We start from the raw sequence: 25028 nt of genomic DNA, 5'->3' as shown, positions 1-25028 counted from the left end.
TTTATTTCTAAGAAAATACTACCTTGGATCATGGCGTTATGTGACCAATCGCACTCCTTAAACATAAAATAAAATTGTAATATTATCGGTTGGATTTAATGTGCAGTATAGGCAGACAATTTACGAAGATTTTTTTTCTCCTTCTATATGAACAGCAGGCTAGCAAATAATTTAGTTACAATAATTCATAAGGCCCTATCCTAGAGATATCTAATATAGTATATTTATATACCATTATAGTAGTTATAGTACGACCAACTATAATGCAATTACAATACCTACTAACTTAGTAGGTAATATTATTATTATGCATTACAAGTTGCAACTATACTGATCTTGGAAAAAATAGGTATTTTAGAGCGAATACAGGGTGACTGCATATACTAATGAATTAAATACATTGTATCAAATAATAATAATAATAATATAGATAATAGAGGTATTTACAAAATTTACAAATTTTAAAAATTTTGCCGCTCCCCAACAAGTACCGCTTGCGGCAATTTCCCTAAGTATAGGCTTGTACAACATTTTATATTACCGGTTATATTACTATTACTACTAACAATACATTTCAACATGTAATATATTATATACTATTTAATTTATACAGGTAGAAGTGATGTGGCATATAATACATTAAATAGTACAATTAAATATTTATATTATAACGTTTATTATAAATAAAAGATTTAGTTATAATACATATTTATTAATTAAATACAAATTTATATCGATTTAATCATCTTGTATCATCCGTGATATCGCTGCGCAATTTTCTTTGATGTTTACCGACAACTATAGATGAAAATCGGTGGTTTTGGACAATAACTAAAGTTTTAAAGCTAATCGGCAAGAACAAACACAAGGAAGGTACACTAAAGGAGAGAATAGGAGTTTAGAATACTTATTAACTTTTGTAGATTAATTTGAAAGGTGGACACTTGGTATATAGATACTAGTGTATATAATATTTATATATATATAACAAACCTAAGATTATTTAAAAATTAGGTATTTCTATACTAAAATTTTAAGGTTCTCAAAAAAATTTTATTTTAAATACGAGTATGTATGTTTTATAATATCAACTTTTAGTATTATAATAGTTAAATATTTTCATTATTGTTATTAATGAAAAAATAATTTAATGGACTAACAATGTAAAAGTGTTGTCTTAAATTTATGATTTGATATAACACCTACCTAAAAATAGTAATAATTAAGATCAAAGAAGGATTAACGAGAAGATACATTATTTTGACACATATGACATGGATAATCTCACGTCTGCAGTGCATGTAATTTGTTCTATCAATTTAAATTATTTACAGTTGTCATCTACGTATTTCGATTACCGATTATCTACTTAATTAGAATTAATATAGCCATTGAAATATATTTTACAGAATAAATAATTTTATTCTACTAATTATTATATTTTTATTAGAAAATAAACGTTTAGGTTTAATAGTAAAATAAAAATAATACCTACAATAGAAATGAAAATATGATTATAATAATTTGTATACGTTATTGTACATAATATATTTAAATATTCTTAATATACTTAATGAAATAAAATATATTATACAGTATTATGGTAGTATGATGCGCAAATTAAAGTTAAATGTGTAAATAATAAAGTAATAGTCATTGTAATCGTATCTACAAGTCGGTAAATATTTAAGAATATTTAATTAGAAACAGTTATTATGCTTATTGGATATTAGATAAGTATTAAATTAATAATTATCATATTATTGTTATTGTCGAGATGGTTTATAATTTCCAGTACTTCAAAACAACCGAGAAATTCAAAATTACGGAAAAATGGGAATATTTATGCACGCGCGTTTTTGATATTAAAATTAATTTTGCTTTTGTTATGGGTAGGTAACTCAAAAAAGAATAATTATTATAAAGTCTTAAAATTCTTACCATATAATTTTATAAGCATTTTATAATTATGGTGTAATTTTCAAAATAATTTGGATGGTTTTAAGCTATTTATAGAAATTTAAAATGTTTGACTTTTTATTTTTGGTTTATATTATGTTATAAACATTTTTTTTCAAAATTAGAAATTTTCATTTGAGGTTTTGTACGTTCTTACAGTAATTAAAAATTATTAAAAATATATAAGTATATATTATATTATATAAATGTATAAAATAATAATAGACCACACAGACACAAACTCATATTGTTGTAAAATCAATACATTCATCGTAACGCTCAGAATCTAAAGTACTTACGAAATTTCAAATAATCCAAAATATCATAATTAATAGATGGTAGCTGTTATAATTTTTGAGAATTATACGTATTTTATTAATCGATGCATATACCTAATATTTATTTAATATTATTATTGTCTAACTTGAATTATCTAAAATTATCTGAGTTTATTATACTTTAATTTACAGTTAATTTAAAGACTACAGTACTATTAGATACTACAAGAAGGGGAGAAATCTTAGATAGATTAAATGTGTGGTAATGCATAATGTGTTGTGTTTTCTTGCTCAAATTTATGCGGTAATATTTATATTTACTTTGATAACATTTTAAATGTTATGATTTAGATAACACTAGATATTTTAATTTTAAATGCTATGTTTAATGTCCATACTTTTTATATTTTATAATTTTATATTTTGGAAATCACAAACATTTTTACTCTCTATAAATGTATTTTTTAACACTTGGAAAGTTCTAAAAATGAAAAAAAAGCATTAAGTCAACCAAGCTCCCATGTAATCACAGCCATTTTTTTTTATAAACTTAACATGATAATGGGGACCCACGCCTATAACGCACTAATAACAGTGACTTAGGTAACCTACCTACTACCTAGGTGGCTAGGTACCCAACATGCAAAGGATGTCCGCTTTTTATAATTATTTTAATATACCTACTAATTATATTTAAAAAAATCTTGTAACCGTAAATTTAAATTTTACACGTAATTATATATTTGCGTAATTGCGTATACATTTAATGAATAGAACCGAGCGAGCTGGCGAACAAAACAAATTTCTTTATTTCACAAACGTATAGTATTACGTGGAACAAAAAAAAAAAAAAAAATGTTTTTATTTATTTGTTGTAGTGTTAAAGTACCGCTATGGTGTAGTGTAAACGATGAATTTTATATGTTTTAATATGAAAAGTTTTTCTGCATCATCACCGCCGTGGTATTATAGGTCATAGTAGGTAAAGTAGATTTATACAAAGTGCGAGTTATTACATAAATGTACGTTTAAACATGGCGATGGAACTGTTTGAAAAGCTAAAGAAAAGTGTATGCATCTTAAATGAAAAAAATTAAATCATAAATGTCTACCAAATTGTTCTTGTTGATGTGCTATTAGATTGTTTTGTTATAATAAGCTTTAAATATGATCAAACACTGAACTTTCTAAAATAAAACTTGTACATTATTATATGATATAGAATTATAAAAAATATGCCAAAAGTTCATCTCCTTTATTTTTTGTTTTTCACTACATTTAAGTTGACCTACCAAAGTTAATTTTATTTTGAAAGTTTTCATGATTGCCACATAATTGTATTTATGAATGCTGTTTTTATTTCCTATAGAACAATTGTATTCAAAGACAAATTAAAAAAGAAAACTTTTGTTTAACATTATTTTATATTTAAAATAAATGTAAATTTATGTAACTCTCATGAACAATTTAATTACTTGTTCAAATAATATCGAATTATAATAAATAAAATTATGTCTTGATTAGGTAGATAGGTATGTAGCACGTCTTTTTAACTTCAAAAAATCTATTCTATGTTTATCATTTTATCTTTCATTATAATTACGGGCTACTAATCGACTTTTATAATTTATTGTGTTGAATATAAACTAAATCTAAACAATTAGTAGATATATTTAAGCATTCTATATTTTTGTAGGTAAATATTAATAATATTAATTATTTAAAATATATTGATAGATTTTAATAACTCATAATTATTAATGTTATATAGACCATAATAAATATTGATTGACATAATTCATAAAAAGATTCTGGTAGGTAGCTTAATAATAAAATATTTTAAATCTTACACAAACTTATTTAAATATTATATTTGTTCAGCTTATTTTTATGGGTTATAATTGGGTATTTATTTAGAGTTTAGACAAATTTTTTTTTGTCGTTTTTGAATAATTTTATACCATATTATAGTTATCATCTAGATTTTAGCTATATTTAAAAACATGTGAAAAGGTATTTTTAACATGATATATTACGCTTGTGTAAGGCTTCTTGGGAATATGTAAATACACTCAATGATAGTATGTACCTATTAATTTAAAAACTTAAAAATTTCATGAAATTTGAATACGCAGTGGCTAGTGACTACTGTCCAGTTTACACAGAACGGACACTCCTCTGCCACAGAACTCTCGTTTTGACGATCACTAATATTGACCAAGACGTAATGTCTAGTTTACACGGGTTAGCGTCTACACGCATTCTATTCACTGAACCGAGTAGATATCTCCATTCCCCAATAGGATATACCTCGGTAGTTATATCCTTTGTTTATTTTGTTTATTTTCTTAGAATCAATATTGGGCATGTGGGCATTAATTTATTATTGTTATTGACATCACTCGTCGTCAAAACATTTATATTGTGTACGCCTACAAGTTAGTACAGCATCTTTTTTTTATGTGTAATAAAAATACTGATCTATAAACATAAATATTTTTGGGATGCAAAATGATGAAAAAATATCCATTCCCCATATACCCTTTTCCCACCATAGATAAGTCACCGCAGGATACTAGGCAGGTGATTTAGACACATCAAGTGCAATACGTCATATTATTGGAGGTAACCAGCACCAAACCAAGCGATTAGAAATAACTTCTACTTCCTGGTTAACTTGCTCGCTCATTTCACTCGTCCGAGTACTAAGCCGAATAGGTACTATATTATGTGTATTTAGATATTATTGGTTGAGTACTATTCGACCGAATTCTCGTCCAGTGTAAACTAGGCTTGTATAAATTAAGAGACATGGATTAAACAATAAAATTAGTGTATATTAGTAGATTTTATACCTTAATTTAGTACCTACATACATAATTATACACATTTAGATTTTTAAGACTGTGACCATCTATTATATTATTTACTATTTGTATTTGTATTACAGCATCTACTTATAAACCTAAGTACACTTATAATTGATAAACAATTTTCAAATAATAAAGGATGCTTAGTTATTAAGTGATTTGAATAAACGCTGAAAATGTCTAACTATCGTATCTTACGTTAAATAAGATTGCTGAGTGTCAATTCGTTAAAGTATAGTACTCTTTTCTGGTTGCGAATCAGTTAAGTATTAGTCAACTATGTTGTATGAGCTACAAATAAGTAAATACCTAGATATATAATAAAAATTATTATTATTTCTGAGATACTTTTAATAAAAATTCTGATAAATCTTGGTGTTCCTATAATTTATATGGTCCTCTAAACTTCAATTCCATTATAGAAATAATGAATGAATATTTGCAAAATGTATAAAAATGAAACGTAATACATGGATCATATGATGTGTCATAATTGGGTTAAGTTCCTCACTCACACCTTCTAATTCCTTCCCTCGTAAAATTTACTTATTGTGTAGATTGTATGTGCATGTTTTGTATAGATTGTAAATGTTAAAATTTTAATTTAAAAAAAAAAAGGTAGTATGGGTGTATACTGTATAGTGTGTAGGTACCTATTTTAACTATAGGTCTTATTACTTACTTATAATAATAGTATCGACATTTTTCATAATTTGGAAACATACTTTATACTTACCACTTAGTTACACAGTTATAAAAATAATTCTAGATTTTACATTTTACAAATATATTTTTACCAAAACGTTCAAAAATATATTGTTCGTGTTCAAGAATTAACCATAAAGTTGTAAAGATTTTAAATATATATTTAAAAAAACTTTTTATTTTTTTTATTTTTATGTACGGTTGAATTACTGATATTAGAGTTGGGTAGACCATTGAAGCGAATGTATTCTATTTGTGTAGTGATATTCAATTTGAAAGCAAAGATTAATCCTGTAGTATATGAAAAACAATTCTGAGCAAGACTTAATTAAAACTAGGCTTGCTTAAATGGCTTCATTTGTTCAACACTAATTTACGATTTTCTTTACGCTTAGAGCAACCGCTAAGAAAATTATAAAAAATCTAAAATAAAATGTTCAATAAAAACTGGACTCGATTTACAAACAACAAGGATCATAACATTTTTAAGTACTATTTTTATCAAAAAAAAAAAGTTAACAAAAAATCATAAAGTAAAAACCAAAATATCATAATATAGTAAAACCCATACAAAAAAAAAAGGCGAATAGGTATTCACTTTATTTTGCGTAGAAATTGATATAATGAAAGAATAACATTTTAAATTACACTTTTGAGCAGTGATACCGTCCTATTGGTGGTTTTTTAAAATCCAAACACACAAATATTTTGTGCTAAGAGCTATACTGTATGTACCACTAATGTAGAATAATATAGAATTTTAAAAAATATGAGGAATTCTCGTGTTTTCTTATACTTAAAGTAGGTAATGTTTTTTTTTTTTAAAAAAGAATAAATAAAATAAAAACGAGAAGGAATTTCACGTGTATCTTCGGTATAAGTGTTCTGAGTAGACATTGAATGTTATGGTAATGAGTGAGTATCATAAAATAGCCTCTAGTTCTATGCCCCGACACCTAACCCACCAGAAAAAAACAATATTACTCAGGATCCATTAAATGACGTCGCAGTTCCCGCCACCGCGACCGTCATAACTCATAAAATAACAACACCATACCCCTTATTTTAGTTCTTCATCATATTATTAGTTGTATAACAATCTATATTATTATTATTATCGTTATTATACATATATTATCCAGTATTAAATATGTTAAAATAAAAAAAAAATATGTATATCAGCAAGTTTTAATAACATAGTTACTACTAATCATTTTATATATAAGTATACATACACAGGCGTTGAAACGTATCGTAAAAAAAGAAATTATATTAATGAATATCCTACGTGGTTAGAGATAAAACGATGTCTATTTATACGGATAATTATAGGGTTACACAACAATTCCTGTTGCACCGCCAATATGTCGTATATCCAGTTATCGTCAACAAAATATAATAATATTCACTAACGATTATGAAACACAGCACTATATACAGGAGCGTTTACAGAATTCGTTGGCTTTAGCGAAGAGCGTGTAATCGCAAAATATTTTGTACAGCACATGACAGTAAAAATAAACGATGCAAACGTGGTCAACTGAACACAAGCGGTATAGTTACCTAGTACCTACAATATGATATCAGCTATTAAATCTTTATTGTCAGGCAACGTGGCAATTTATAAGCCACAATAATATATTTTTCGCTATAAATAATTTTAAATTTTAAAACAAATTATTAATTAATATCTATAATGCATTGAGGTATTATTAAAAAAAAAAAAAATGTCACCTCTCCACTTAAAATATACCTACCAAACCAGATTCTTAAAAAACAAACAGTGTAAATGACCAAATAAATACATTTATTCGGTAAATATTCTATTTTTCAAGGCAAAAATAGGTTAGAATAACTAAGCTCAATTTCAACTTTTACACTGAAAACAATATATGATATTGTCCACAAAATAATCCCTTTTATTTTTGAGTCTTTAATTTACTATGTGAAATAATATATTATACATGACTACGGTATACCGTTAAATATTAATAATTAAACTTTTAATCTAGTATAGAAATCAGATTCGTCTGTATAAGTTCATAATAATAATACAGTCAACTTAACTAATATTTAGTTTTCAACTGATGCTGGAATTAAATATTTTATCCAGTCTTTAATTTGCACATGATAAATAGAGTTTGTTTGAATTTACTCTGAATCGAAAATTAAACTTTGGTAGTATATAAAAGGGTGTAGCACTAGGTATTCATTAAAAAAAAAATGCTGTTAAAAAGATTTCACCACAGTTAGTTTTTTATTGCTTGTTATTTCTAAAGCTGTGATAACCGATAGACATAAAAATATTATGTAGTATGGATCATTAAAATGTAATTATTTATTTTATTGTGACCGTGTTTATAAATACCATGTATTTTTATTTGAAAAATTGAGATCATTTTATAAAAGAAATACAAGCAAATAAAAAAAAAAATAAGTTGAAATAAAAGTGATTGGAGGGGGCAATTATGGTAAACGCTGACAGTTACTGATGCCCGTAAACATTCACTAACTATAAACTGTTAAATGTTGGAAATTCACATGAATATAATAATAATAACTTTAACTAACATAAACTTCAAGCCTTCAAACAAAATTACCTAAATGTAATTTTAAAAGTAAAAATAAAAAAAAAATGTAATGATTCGACGAACCTTTTATTTCATGTTGTGTCATGTTGTGATACAATTTAATATGCTAATGCCTATATATTCATACCAACTAATATCTGAGCACAAAAACCAGTAAATAAAATACAGTTATTAATGTATAAAAAATTAACCACTATGAGAGTACACTTTTTATAATACTTAAATGTAACCCAAAAAAAAAAAAAACTAATTGGTGGTCAATTTCCAATATTCGATATTAGTGTTTCATATTTTATTAGGCTATTTCTGAATCAACTATATGAACATGACCGATATGTTTCGAACTCAAGAAATAAATCGATTCTAGCGAACGTTTAATTTTACGTTTAAATTAACTAAAAAGTAAAACGATGGTTACAATTTATAATTATTAGAAAACCCCCATAAAACAATTGAATTTGTATAAAAATAATAATTTTGATTTATGTTTATAGTGTGATACATTATTATATATAGCTTTAATAAATTTATTTTTTTTTCACAATGACAGATTTAAAAAAAATATATTAACTCAATGACAAGTATATTGTATATTTGTATCATACATATATATAATATGCACATCCACTATGTTACATTTTATTAGGCAAGCAACGCTTTACTTCAGGTGATCAATATAAATACAAATATTAAATACTTGAGGGAACAAAAAATGTGATAAAAGTAATTATAATTGTCAGTAATATGAAAACATTTCACCAAAAGAAAATCTCTGAAATATCCCAATGTGTACAATATGATATTATTTGTATTTTTTTCACAATGATATTTATTATGTATTTAGCGTCCTTAATATTTTGATGATGTGCCATGTAGTTAATAGTTTCGAAAACAATGTATGTATATATATTTTTTAATACCCGTCTAATCACTTATTAGGTTTATGAGCCACCACTGGACAGTTTATATTCCACATTCTCTAAAACACATTAATTGCAATAATATACGCTGAAGTGCTGAACTTTATAAGATATACAATAAAACTTTGTTATAGTGCGTTTCCTGCTATAGCGTGGATTTAAATCAGTCCCTCGGTGGATCCACTCGCTTTTCGAAATTTTCAGAAACAACGATTTTGTTTGCAACTTCCCAGATTTAAAACTGTTGTTAAATATATAATATAATAGACTAAGAGCTAAGAAATAAAAACCATATTTAAATTAAGACTGATAATAAGTATATAATGCATTATACGTATATTATATATACATATAAATATTCACACAGACACACATAAATATACTGATATTGAGTGATGTGTAATTTTCATAAAGTGTGTCTATAAAAAATTAATTATTTTATTGAATTGATTAAACTATAAATTACGATCAAAGATTATTTTATTTTATTTAATACAGCTAAGAAATACCATATTTACAGTTATTATGTCTAGCAATATAATTAAAAATATTTAATGTTCCTACTAAAATTAATTTAAAAATAAAATAAATATCAATTTATTTACAGCTGAATCAATAAAATATATACATTCAGTAACTATAATTCTAGCTTTCATTGTTTTTTTTCAATTTCTAATCAAGTTAAAATTTATGTTCAATATTTGGAATTCTATAGCTAAAATGGGTATTTAGATATTATAGAAATATAGACACTACAGGTAGGCATTTAAATGACTTTATCAAATCTAATAATTTTTGTTATTTTTAACACTGTCAAGATTTTCTACTGACAAGATACACGATACAGAGGATTTTCATGTTACCTACAACGACTGTAATCAATAGTTGTTTAAAAAAAATTCCAGTAAAAAAGATACATTTTTGTAGATATATATACATATAATATATACTCCTGTATAGCTCAGTTAATATACGCTATAAAATATTTGTAAAAATATATTATTATTAATTATGTATGTGGGTTTGTACATTTACAAGAATGCATTACAAAAAAAAATTTAGACAGGTATAGGAAATAACTAAAGTTTTTTCTAGCTGAAAAGGCCTTTCTGTATTAATTTTCACTATAATATTATAATAATAAATAAATACAGATATTTCAGTATGATATATACATATTTTATTTTTATACAATATAGGTATGAAAAATTAAAAAAAATGTTTGCTTTTTATAAAAAGGCTGAATTTTAATATCTATTTACATAATATTTAATAGTTATCAGTTCTTTTTTTTTAACAAATTTGAAGCCTATTTATATTTATAGTTGGTTAATAAGATTTACTTAAACAAGTAACTCTACTACTAGTCACTATTAATTATACTTTCATATTGCTTTAAATATTAAGAAGATTGAGATTTATACATTTTCTCCTGAAAATTATAAGATTTAGGTTAAATGGATACATTTTACAATGTACTTAGATTCATTAACTTGTTTACTATGTTTTAATTAAAGCATTGTTTAATATATTTTGTTCTATTAATATTTAAATAATAAAATACCAATCATTAAATAACAAGGGTATTCTTTTTTATTATATAATTTATTTGAAATATTACAAAATCCCTTTAGTTGAAACACAGTTGGTAATTCTCGTAAAAGGATAAAAATTCGTGTTTAAAATAAAATCCGTCCTGTCCTGTACTGTACGATATCATCTTTTATGTCGTGTTGAGTGGCTTGAAAATAGTGACCATATTATAATATTGATTGACATTTGCCTGCACGTACGGATTGTACACCGATTAAAAATAAACCGTTCATTCGCACGGCTGATAAAATTTCCAGATTAGACTAACACTTACTATATTATAGTCATTACTCGCTAATACGTACATATACTCGTATTAATGTACTTGTCACTAATCACTAAAATGCCATCATATCGATTTGCCTATGTATATTTTATATTAATAAATATAAATATAAATATTAATTAATTAATATAAAGAAACTGTATAAAACGGTCCCAAATTTCTGCTCGGTGACATAATGTTAAACATTTCTGATTGATTTTAAGCCGGACAATTAGTTATAGGTAATCAAATTTACCAATATATCATTACTGTGCGGATGAAGTAATGAAGAATACCTATCCATTATATTTGTTATTAATTACTTAAAATGATTTAATACTATTATTTACAACGATAGTGAATATTTTGCATTTTTTAATTTTTATGTATCTATTGCAAAAATTAAAAATGTTCAAAAATATAACACATTAATTATGTTTACACTGCAAAAAAAGTCTTAAATATTGTATAATATTATAACATTGTTTAAAGATAATTTATTTAGAATAATCTGATAGTCGTAAATATAATATGGTCAAACGTTTTTAAAGTCTTAAGAAACATTTATGTTTGTACAATTTTAAGTTAAATTATTACACTTTTCATCTGAATATTATGTCGTATCAAAATGAATATTAAATATTCCTAGAAGCTGATGGAATACATGATTTTTAATATTTATCTGTAGCCTATTAGTAATAACAACGATATTCAATTAAGTTATCATCAATAAATAATAATTACCTATTACAAATTTGGAATTTTAATTTTATACTTCTCTAAATTTTAAAATAATAGGTAGTTATAATTATAAGTTTTCTGTATCTAAATTATTTTTAAAAAAGTCTGATTATCTGCTTTCATATTTATTTGTCAAAGTCGATTGTCCTAACTCCTAAGTTTGAAGAAACACGTGCGGTGCACTGTACAATATAATTTTTTATACTAACTACAAATCTTACGAATGGCGACAATAACGAGTGAAATTTAGGTTAGAACATGACATCACTAATGTTTTATATTTAACGAAGTGTATTTTATTCATAGTTAACAATTTTTCGTATATAAGAAAAAAAGTATCACGTCACAAACTTACAGATTGTTGTTGTTGATACAAACTACACAATGCATGTACTCTATAAAATAGATTTAGCGCATTAGTCTAAATAAAATGGGTGGTCTGTACTGTTTGGTTAATATTATCAGATTTTAAATCAGGAAAATGCTGTTTTTAATTTTAATTTTATGTTTATAAGACATTACGATTACGATCAATATCAATTTAGATATACCATACAATAAAATCATGTTATAGATACAACTTAAAAAATAACGGTGCTGAATGTATAGCTAAACAAACACGTTATGATATTATCACAAAAAAAAATACCAATTGGCCATCAAGTTTTAATTATTAATACAATATTTAATAAATAAAACGTATCCATTCAAAACGTAAATCAATATAATATTATAACGCTTTTTAAAAAAGGGAGAAATAGATACGCTCGAATGGGTATACATATATATATATGCACCTACGATTATTTTCGTACTATATATATTTTAATTATTTCACCGAGTGAGAAAAAAAAAGACATTTCATAGGTATATATCATATATAGTAAGTACCGATAAAAATAAAAAGTTTATTTTAGAATTATTTTTGTTGGTAAACATTTTGATCACATGCAATTAATAGAAAATTTGTTAAAGCTTACGAAACTCGTTATAGAATTTGTTATTAAAGTAAAATAACTTATTAATTATCTAAATAATATATATATATATATTTTATAACTATTATAAATATTATATATATATTATTCTTGTACAACAGTTTCTTATCTATTAAAGAATGATTCATAAAAATATTTAATTTTCAGTACCCCGCTGTAAAAAGTATTTATCAAAGAAATAGCAAAAAAAAAACTTATATAATATGCTCAACTAGGAAAAAATAAATCAAAGGAAATCTTATGATTAGTAATAATATGTTTTAAATTGTTCATCATAGTCTTTATGAATATTTTCCAGTTGTTTAATTGTTGCTAGTAAATATTTTAGCTAAACACTTATACATACGTGTGATAATCATTACTACACACTAAACTTTTTTTTTTATTTGGTTTTTTTATATTCAAGAGTTCTTAATGCTTTAGTAAACTCCATACATTATAATTATTTATCTGCATGGGAAGAAACGGTACACTTGACGTGATGTAGGTAACATAATACAGAAATATAAACTTTTCCCAGCTCGGTGTCAAGTATTTCATTCAACGTTTACTTCTTTTATAATAATTTTTAAAACCTTGACCCGTGGAAGGAGATGATGTATAATAATAGTATTCTGAATAAGTGTCTACCCCATATTGCCCTGTGGTTAAAAATTCCTGACAGCGTATACCTGTTAAATTACAGAGTAGTGTACTGCGCAATGAGCACGTGTCAGAGCGTACTTTATTGTTTTATAAATACAGGTTTGATTTATGTTCATATTTGTTTCATAATATCAAAAAACTTTTATATTTTACAGTACCCATCGACCAGGTAGCAGTTCCGGTTGGTGGAAAAGCTTATCTGCCCTGTGACACACGAAACGAAGATCTGGGAAAGTCTAGAGACTCTTCCGGATTTTACATGGTTATGTGGTTTAAAGAACAGAAGGAAAACAACCCACTAGATCAAAGCTACGAACAAGCCGGACAGTCATCTTCCTCAATTTTACCTTCTTCCGGTGAACCAATATTCACGTAAGTGTCTTTATTTTATAAACAGTGATGAGAATAAAATAAACTATTAACATTTTTAAAATAATATACTATATTATATAGTATCTAGTTAAGTCAAAAAATGAAGTTAAGGATGTAATATTTTGGACCTTAAAATGCCGAACTTTAGACAAGTCTGATGCTAATAAATACATAACTATGTTGTTGTGTATGTAAGGTGCATATATAGTGAGCGAGTAGAGTTGGTTAATACTTTAGGTATACCGTTTCATTAAATAACACATGTTAGAGGCGTGTTGTCTATTTAAATTTGAAAGCAATGATTAATGACTGTATTCAAAAACGATTATAAGCATAGATTATTATTTACTGTTGAACAAACTTCATAACATATAGTAAAAATATTTTAAGTAGATATTAATTCAAGGTTTTTAAGATTTTTGAAAACAAACTTTTTACAGTATTAAATGTAACGCTAAGGTTTTAAAATTAAGTTTAAAATTATTTCGTTTTTGTTTATATTATTTGTTAAAATTTAACAAAAAAAAGTAAGATGTAGAGACCAGGTGTTAAGTAACATATATAAATATATAACGCAAAAATAATAGGTCAATCTTAAGAAGTCAAATATCAGAACGTCTAAACTCTTAATATTTTTAATATATACAACTCAAGTTTTGATTGTACTATTAAGTTTAGATTTTAATACAGAAAAGTTTTTATAAAAGTGTTTTATACATTTAATAAAGACTGATTTTGGCTAATATCATTCGTTGAGATATAAGTACAAAATTATATACTAATTATATTTTATGTAATTTTTAAATTTTACTCGATTGATTAGTATTTACTATTTATTTGGTGCTTATGCTTATACATATTTATTTTAATTTTAAATCATTATAGTTATCGTATTATAGACTTATTGGAATTAAAAAAATTAACACATAGAAAACATAATATTATACATTTATACAACAATATATTGTAATAATATAATACATTATATTCGATATTTGCGGTGATTTTTCTTCTATTTTAGTTCTAAAAGTTATATTTATCTATTTTATTTTTTAATAGAAAACACGGAGTCAATAACATATTTTTCTATAATATAAAAAAAAAAACCCCAAAGTAGGTAAAAATGTTGTGACATTATAATATTCTCTTATTCTTACATTAAATATATCTAATTGTAAGTCCTATTCTAATTCATAGAGTAAAATAAGTAAAGATATTAAGTACATTATTTACATTGTATATGTATTGCTTAACGACTAAACACATTTATGTATTTGATACATAAATATAATCATGTTATTAAAATCTTAAATAAGCAGTTGATCGCGATATCTTTCTAATGGCTATTATAAAATATGTGTATAGTGTATAGTTAGGCAATAATCGATCTATTTTTAATTTATATCTTTTCTATTACTATTTAAATTTTTGGTTGGACTCGTATAATAAGAAACTGAAGGAGTGCCTTAACACCGATATCGGACGGCAACTGGCGAGTGGCGGTGCTCACTTCTCCATAGAATGTCTTAAATATAAATTATTAAATTATTAATTATTCACAAAATGTTTAATTAATGGTGTGTAAGGTTGTAAAATGTATCTGAGTATCTTTGAAACTCATTAACTTTTATCCATATTAGATCTATTGTAATTGTCTAAAATACTATGGGGGTGGAATTGTTTAGATAACAACATTTCATAGAGACATTTATTAAGATAACATTCAAATTATACTTAGTTGGAACTCTTGACGATTTAGTCACTGATAGAAAAAATATAAAATTATGAAGATAAAACATTGACATTATAATTAATATTATTCGCTATACAGACCTTAAATTGTTCTTTTTGAAGTTAAGTTATCATAATTGAGACTAAATTTTAAATTAATATTTATTTTTGCACATAATTAAGTTAATCAATTAGTGTTTGGACTAATATTAATTGCATTAGAAAATTCTGATAATAAATCATTAATTTGCTCCATTTTATTATACAATGTAAATCATTGCCTAATTTAATATTAGTGGAGAATGTCCGTTCTTTTTGTATCATCAATAAGTTAAAATCATAATTTTTTTTAATGTACAATATTTAATATATTTTTAAATAAATAATAACAAAAAATGTGCAATATTTGCATGTTGGAAGAACAACAAATATTTAAATATTTAATACTTATCATTGATTTAAGTACCCCTTACCACCATGTCAATCTCTGATTCAATCCCACGAGTTTCAGCCAAGCATGTATTGTTACTTACCTGAAATAATAATAATTATACTGCGTACATGACAAAATAAAACGTTTTAGATATATCATTATACTTTTATACTTTAAGTATATATAAGACTTCAACACTTTTCTACACAATATTAGGTTATAAATAAATTGTTGATTAAAGTAACCAAACCCCACTAACCACAAAACTGCTCGTGTAATAACCGACTTTAATCCCACAACTTATTATAGGTCAGGTTATAAATATGTTGATATTTTGTTGTTAACTTCATTAAAACTCGTGTGTTATTGCTACTTGCTATACAATAAAAACCAAAAACTTTAAAAGATGATGTTCAATTTTTTTTTTTTCAAATAAACTAATTTGATTTAATAATTCATATTTTACAGTATTGTTTTTAAATCAATATTTATTAAAAAAAAAATTGAATACATAGTTTTAGAAGTGAACAATCAGCTAACAGTAATTAATAATTTGTTTAACTTTTTTAAACGATTGTAATAATCTATATTCTATTATATATTAGTAGTATTATAAACATAAAATAATATTATGACGCACTTCAAATTTAAAGCACTATAAAACCTTAAGAAAGACATATCAAATTAAAAAATGTAGTTTAAAATGTACATAATTTTAATATTTCATGCAGAAACAATAATAATACATTTAAATTGAGTTTTTATTTTTAAATACAAAGATGCACACTTCCTTACATACTAGGTCAAAAAAATAAAATTAATAAAATATGCATTTATATCTTTTTTTCTAATTGACTAAAAATGAAAACGTGAACTTCAAAATAATTTTCATAATTCGATCTTCAAATAGTTGAAAAAAATGTGTATGTATAATGTATATTCAGTATTTTTTAATTCTTTAAAAAAACATATGAAGAACATTGTACATAACTTTTAAGTTTTTTACAAATCATAATATGTTATCATAAATCGAAAAATAATAAAAAAAGAGTCACACATTTTATGTCTATAAATTGCCCAAAAAAAAAAAACAAAGTACACCATGATTATAAATTGCTTGTATAAACTTTTGGTCAAAATATCAAGTACTTACGGTTATTCATGTTTAAATTACTACAAAAATAACAAAATCTGGTGTTGTGTAAATATTCCCCTTTTGCATTAATTTTAGTTTGGTTTTTCCATGATACTGCGCTTTATTTTATCTCTCAAAGTACTAACTTCATCTAATTTCCTATCAAAATCTACCCTCAAAGTTGAAAAGCTAATCATTTTACTGTTCAAGTAAGGTAAGGTCAGACATTAAATAAAAAATACACACATACCCACATACATCCGCTCAGAATATAAAATAATTCATAAAATATTAAAATGTTATTTGACCGATATTATTAAAAATATGATTAAAAACGTAATCAAAATGAAAATAATATACCTCATAAACAAAACATATTTAAAAAGTAAAAAATTTCAAAATATGCATGATCTTAATATTTAGACACTATAATATAATATCGAAAATACTTAAGATTTTTAAATTATGATTAAACTGTTTTATGGATTAGGTAAACAAACACAATTATAAACATACAAATGTTTTCCTGTCCTATGTACATTCGTATTCATTCAAATTTATATAATTTTCTACTCGGAGATAATATTATGTATATACTACTAAAATGAATATCTCATTTAAATCTAACGTGTTTATTATTGTTATTTTTTCTATTGTTCTAAAATTAAATAAACGAATAAAAATACAGTTTGTTTAAATAATTTAATCATATACATAAATTGGTACAATTTCCACACAATGGGCGAGTATGAAAATTTACAAAAAAATTCAAAATTACGATTTATATCCAATTTTCATTAAATACCCTTAAGCCAACATAACCTACATAGTACCTACCATAATAACTTTTAATTACACATGAGTACGTGGCTCATTAAAGCTATCTGTTAGAGAACAGATAATAATACATAAAATATATAATATATGATGCACTGCAGTGTACTTACTGTATAGTACTTGTAATAAAAATGTTGTTGTTCTAAATTGAAATGTTGTATTTTATTCTTAAATAACATTAATTTTAAGGGAAATAAAAGTATCAGTACACAGTTAAAAAGTACACAATTATTTAATAAACTAATGAAAATCAATGCTTAATAAACCAGTATAAAGTTACTAGAAAAATGTCTTCTTCCCGATATTTTCTTCGTGTGTATAATACAAACATAATTAACCAAGTGTTTTATCATTCAATATCTCTTAGTTCGGTATTTTTTTCTTACATGAACTTACTGAATAATTATTTTTTTTTATACTTTCCAGTTTTCCACTAATTAATTGTTAAATATATTGTTCCCCTCGCCTATATTTGCTATTTTTTCATTATTAAATCTTCGCAGTCTTCCCATCTCGTATACCTGCCTACACAAATGTTGTCTTATTAAACGGTGTATAATTAATAATCAATATAAATATTTACTTTTTAACTGATGCGAAATCTTATCGTAATTTTCGTATTTCTTTTATTATTATTATTATATAATATTTAGGTAGTATATCCGTATAGGTATTACTAATGTAATTACCTACTAATTTGTATTTAATTTTTGTCCGTCTTACGTTTTATCTAATATTATTATTATTATTATTATTGTTGTTATTGTAACTCGCAAGTGGAAATGATTTTAGTTATTTACAATCGACTGTTATTATAAGTAGTTAATATTATAATGCATAATGAATATTTGTATATTTTGTTTACCAACATACTTGGAATTGCTCGTTCTACTTTAAAATCATCTTTTGAGCCTCGTATAATCACTAAATAATGTTATAAACGCGTACAGTACACATAATATAATTCTGTGTGAATATATTGTGTGTATTTATGGTTTCGATTAAAATAACCACCGGCGGTACCTACGAGAAAGAGTTGTTTAGCGTGAGATCGCGTGCCGCTGCGGGGTGTTCACACAGCCGTTAAATTTTCCCCGTGGTCGCTACGGCCACGCAATATAATTACTGTCGGCGTGCACACCGAGGAGTATCACAGTTGGTGGCGTAATGCCACTACTGCCTTTGTTGCTACGGCGGTATGATGATAATCGCCGAATAGAGTTTACATGTACTATACCGCCACTGTTTCCCGTACGACTACTTGGGGGTGGTACTATGTACGCAGGAAGAGGTTAACTTACAAAAAACAACAAAAACGGATGGGTTTAAAAAAGCTGTGCCGGTGAATAATATTAAAAAAAAAAAAAAAAGAAATAATAGCAGTATTGCAGATAGATTACAAAGAGCGCCACTGTAGACTATATTCCTTTTTGCGAGCAATAGGTTTTATAATTAAAACGGCCGTTGGCTAATTTGAATTCTTAAGAAAACACCGCAGCTGTGCATTTTGCAAAAAAACTTACGAGACAATTCAAAGAAAAAATATATGATAATGCCATGTGTTTAAACATTTTTTTCTGAACAAACATTTAGGAACAATACTAAAACCGTTTAATTTACCTACCTACTCTTGTATAATGTTTAAGCGGCTATATTGAGATTTATGTATAGTTTAAAATTAATTTAAATTTTATTAAATAGGTACCTACATTTTTAATTTTAGTTAATTTCGAAAAGAATGATATTGTATACCACTAGTTTTAAAATCGATGCTTCGTCATAAACAATGGCATTTATGGTTAATTAGTTCTTTTTTATACAAATAAATGAATATGTACACTACAAAGCCATAATTAGTAATTACATTATAGTTATTTGAATGGGTGGTGTTTTTGATGAACGGAGGGAGGAGAGCTAGAAATTGTTCAATGTTTATAATCTATGATCAAAAGACTAACTGAAAAAATATAGCGCTTCAACACTCACAGTATTTTCATTTAAATGGCTCCTATGTGTATGGGTCGTCTTAAAAAGTTAGTTTACTTTAATCTAGTTTCTTTATTAAAAGTAAAATTTAAAAGTCCAATTATCTAAAAATAATTGTTTTATAAGACCAACCAAACGTAATTAGTAATTACATTGTTTAAACTTAACAACATTATTTAAATATAATAAATAAAACAAACATTAAAAAAAATAATAATAATAAAAGAGAAAATACCTTTTGTTGTTATCGTTACATTTTATTGCACAAATAAATTATTTGATTTAAAAAGTATACATGAATCTTTAACTTTTACAAAGAATTTCGTTTTATATTTTAAACACCAAACTTTTATTTCTTTTATTTTTGTATATACACTGCATCTTAACTTACTACGATAACATATTGTGATTAATTTTTAGAATGTTTGTAGATTTTAACTTATTATAGTTATAACGAATACATTTTTCTAAATTGAGTGTATGATAATATGAAAAAAAAAACGTTGTCGTGGCACGTTTTCAAATCATTTGATTGAATTGGTTATAGATTGTACTGTAACTTAGTTTTAAAAATTGAAGATGTTTCTTTATTTTGCAAAAACGCCACATTATTGTATCACATAATATATAGTATATATCATTATTATGAATGTATTATCTACCGTATATATCATATATAGTTTTACCGTATTATTCCAACTAAAATAATTTTACATCTTGAAAATTCAATCTAATATTTATATTTCAAACTTTATAAACTTATCTAATAGTATTCAAGAAAAATAAAATAAACTTATGGTTATATACTTATATACTGTACATATAAAGGTATTTTTTCGTGAAATCGAAAAGCTATTAAAATAAATTAACTTTAAATCGTTTTTAAAAGGTCATTCAAATCACTTTATAATAATGAATTTATATTTATAGAGATATGCATAAATTATAATAATCTATAAAAACCTAATACAAATTATTATTTATTAACGTTAAGACTTTATAATACGGATAATATTAGTATATATTATCTACTAATTACTATTATGTATTATATAAATATTGAATGTATTAATGTTTAAAGCATTTGTTTTACATTTTCTCCTCGAAATTGTATACAACTATAGGTATTTTTAAAAGTTTAAAGGAATTAAATAATTTGTTTATTGAATTAATTTTTATATACATTTTATAACATAAAATTTTAATATGTTTATCAATATCATAAATCAAATAAGATTCAAAATAGGTAGATATACTGGTATATTATTAATTTTTTTACGGTTTATCTGGAAAGCTTAGTATAATTAATAGAACCTGTGTTTTTGACTTGGGTGAATATCAATATACCTCAGATACGAGATACATAATATGAGCACTATAATTTTGGAGATGATGACATGTAAATATGAGAAAAATAACTCGAGTAAGTTAAGTAAATATTAAATTGAATTATTAATTAATAGCTTACAAATAAAACAATAAAGAATATATTTAACTCTAAAAGTTTCAAGTTTATATGGAGGAAAGTATTAACAAAACTTTGTTAAAAATAAATAATTATTTTTAATTACCATCATGGTCACACAAAGTGATTTTTAAATTTTTTAAACAACACTTAAGCATTTGTTACTATTCCTTTTTATTGCTGTTGTAATTTACATCGTTAACGTTTGTGTCAACTAAATTATTAAATTTAGAAATATTTATTTGTAATTTGTATTTAAAATTATCGATTACAGCAATACAGCACGATAAAAAAAAAATAATTGTTATTAATTACCTAAATAGTTTTAATTATGGTTATAGATTTGTGTTTGATTTAAGACTATCGTTTTTTTCTTTAATTTAACAGAAAAAAGCTAAGTATTAATATAATGATTACTTTAAATGGGACGCCCACACACCCCCGAATAATAGTTATTACTCTCTCAATTGTTTTACTACATTTACTACAAGCCAACAACATTTAATTACTTATAAAATTAACTTTAATCCATAAGTATGCAAAAGTGGCAGGCTTTCAAGGTAATACTAGTATTTATTTCCAATGAATTATTTTGTTGATCACTTATTATTAACATTGTTTTTGAAATTGTTAATAATTTATCGATTATTAGGATTTATATCACCAAAAAATTACTATTATTACTTATAGGGTTAAAGATCACTATGGCTTTTTTTTCTGTATATAACAAAAATATTAATTTTATAATTTTATAAAAAAAAAAAAACAATAGAAAGTATGCCAAAATACGAGTACCTATATGGCTATATCCCCTTAGCACTCCATTCTCCTATGATAATTGATAAGCACTGAGACTAATTTAATTTTAATCAATAATACTTTTTCCTAATACTTTTTTTATGTTTATCAAAGAGATAATTATATTTTTTTAATATTACTATTAAAAGTCTGATAATATAAGGAACATAAAAATCGAAGATTTATAGTTTATTAATGATATTTAAATGAAATTGAAATATTGGACAATCCCATAAGTTATTGGAATTTTTATTGGTTCGTATAATGTCTTTAATATAGCCATAAAATTCTCGTCTTTAACAAAATAACACTACATTATTGACTAAAATATAATCAGGCCTCTTTAGATCTTTATCAAAAACAAAAAAAATCCTATTTATCATTAATCGCAGATAAAGTTTAAAATTTTAAAATATTATTCGGTAGCTCAGTTAGGTTTTAGATTAAGTATATAATAATAATAAAGTTATAATTTTTAATGTCACTTAAAATATAAATTATGGTACTTAAATAAAAAATATTGACAATTTAGACAAAATAGTGTTATGATTGCAAAAAGAATCAAAATTTTGTAGGTGGTGGTTAAAAAAGATTTTTTTATTCATACAATCATCTATCTAAACTCTATGCAATTTTTATTCATCATGCTTGTAACGGCTATCGCTTTGATGAGAGTTTATTCGAGCAAATAATTAAATTAAGTATTTCTTATGAAATTCGTTATGATCGTGTACCACACGGTAGTGATGTTTATGGCGTATTTGATATTATATTTTGTACGTAAACAGAAGCACTCGGAAACCCATTTCTATAGATAAACTTACGTACGAGAAAAAAGCTTCCTGGAGAACGCCGTACTCGACATTAAATAAAAATAAAGGCCCGCAGACCTATATAAGTTTGCTCGCTTCAAAACCGCCGCGGCGGCGACTTCCGTCAATCGCTTTATATAATACGTAATAATATCACATCAACGACTAGCTATATTATTACACACTCGACGCCTTTATATGCGATATGCCACACGCACTTCATCCGTTTCGGCGAGAGAGCATAATAATAATACGATACGATACGTAAATATGCGTTTGCGATTTGGCTCGGTTCGATTGCGATGACAAAGATTAACCGCAACTAGTGGTGGGTGTAGTCGGTTCATAAAATTACAGCCCTTTCGCGGTGTTTGAATAAAATGCCCCGTTGCGGTTTTAGACGCGGGGCAAAGTCGCCAGTTCCGCAGGTATATACGCTGCAAAAGCAACAGACGAACCTCACCAGTATAATATTATATAGTTACGTATTGTTATTATTTATATAGACGGCGGTGGCAAGTCCGACACGAGTGAAAGAACTATTACACACGGGCATTAGGTATATTAGGCTGCTATAGTTTTATTATATAAACATATATAATATACGCACAACTACACTATATATATATATATACACGATTATTATTATAATCGCGTTTCGGGGTTATTATCGTAATAATAATAATAATAATAATATCGCCTTCACTAGTTCTGGCGGCACCCGCCGCCGCCACTGTATTACCTACTATTATAAAGTGTTGTTCAAGAATTTAATGAGTGCGTGAAAACACGACACGGCGGGTACAACGACTTTACGCGTATAAATACACACACACACACACACACCGGTATAATAATAATAATAATAATACCAAAAAACAGAATTAGCAGCTATACCTAGTTAATATAATAATAATAATAATAATAATAATAATAACGTCTCCCCTCCCCGTGAGCGCGGTCGGGGCGTACGCAGAGATACTATGTACACACGCCTGCTTGTCCGTCGTAACGGCGGCGGTTCTCTCCGTTTTTTTTTTCCAATTTTTTTTTTTTTTTTTTTTAACTTTTCCGTGCGCGCCAACAGAGTTGTATTATATTATTATTATATTATTATTATAGTAACCGGGTGACAGCGAGAGAGTACAAAATAGGGGCACGCACGCACGCAAAACTCGTCACGCCAACACTGCCGACGGCGGCGGCGGCGGCGGCAATCACCACCACTCGCCCGGCGGCGATGAAGCCTTTTAATAGTAATTAATGTTACTACGTAAACTATTTTATTGTTTTAAACGTTAACGCCGGTTTTGTTTGGCGCATACCGACACCGAGACACAATAGACACTGACGGCGGCGTTGACTTAATTTTTTTTTCTTTCCGCAATCGAATTAATAACGAAACGAACCGGTACCCGCCCACCGCAGCCTACCGCGTGGAGGCGACACTCGCGACTACACCTATACACCGTTCACGGAATGCGCCCGTGCTCGTCTCGGTTTCGTTTTGTAATTTCCAGTTATTATAATAATATAATGAATTCGGGATTTTCTAATGTATATTAAGGGATGAATCGCACCGCTCGTTTATTCTTTTTATGGGGGAAAACCCACTTTTAGTTTGCAACATTTTCTGCAACTTCGTATACGACATAACGAGAACAGATTATATAATATACATAGATGGGTATTTATTATGGCGTTTGTTAGTAGATAGTTTTGATAAATTGATCGTTTCATAACGCTATTACATATAGGTATATAGCAACCGTATAGTAAGTTGTTCATTTGAAGAAAATAAAAAAAAAAAACAATCGTATTCGAATTATTTTTTTTTTTTCGTAGAGCGTTGGTTATTACGTGTATATCTAACTATATATTGTTTATAAGACGT

General features: G+C 25.7%; 1 protein-coding gene across 1 annotated transcript in view; it reads left to right on the top strand.

The window, feature by feature from the left end:
- Positions 1-25028, top strand: part of LOC114126452 (uncharacterized) — a 155283-nt gene that overhangs the window by 61798 nt on the left and 68457 nt on the right. The window contains 1 exon segment of the mRNA XM_050205558.1: positions 13721-13937. Within this exon segment, the coding sequence (XP_050061515.1) occupies positions 13721-13937 (217 nt within the window).

The sequence above is a fragment of the Aphis gossypii genome, chromosome X (genome assembly GCF_020184175.1).
Source record: "Aphis gossypii isolate Hap1 chromosome X, ASM2018417v2, whole genome shotgun sequence".
Lineage (NCBI taxonomy): Eukaryota > Metazoa > Arthropoda > Insecta > Hemiptera > Aphididae > Aphis > Aphis gossypii.
The sequence above is the reverse complement of the archived record's forward strand: the minus strand, read 5'-3'. Positions and strand labels throughout refer to the sequence as shown.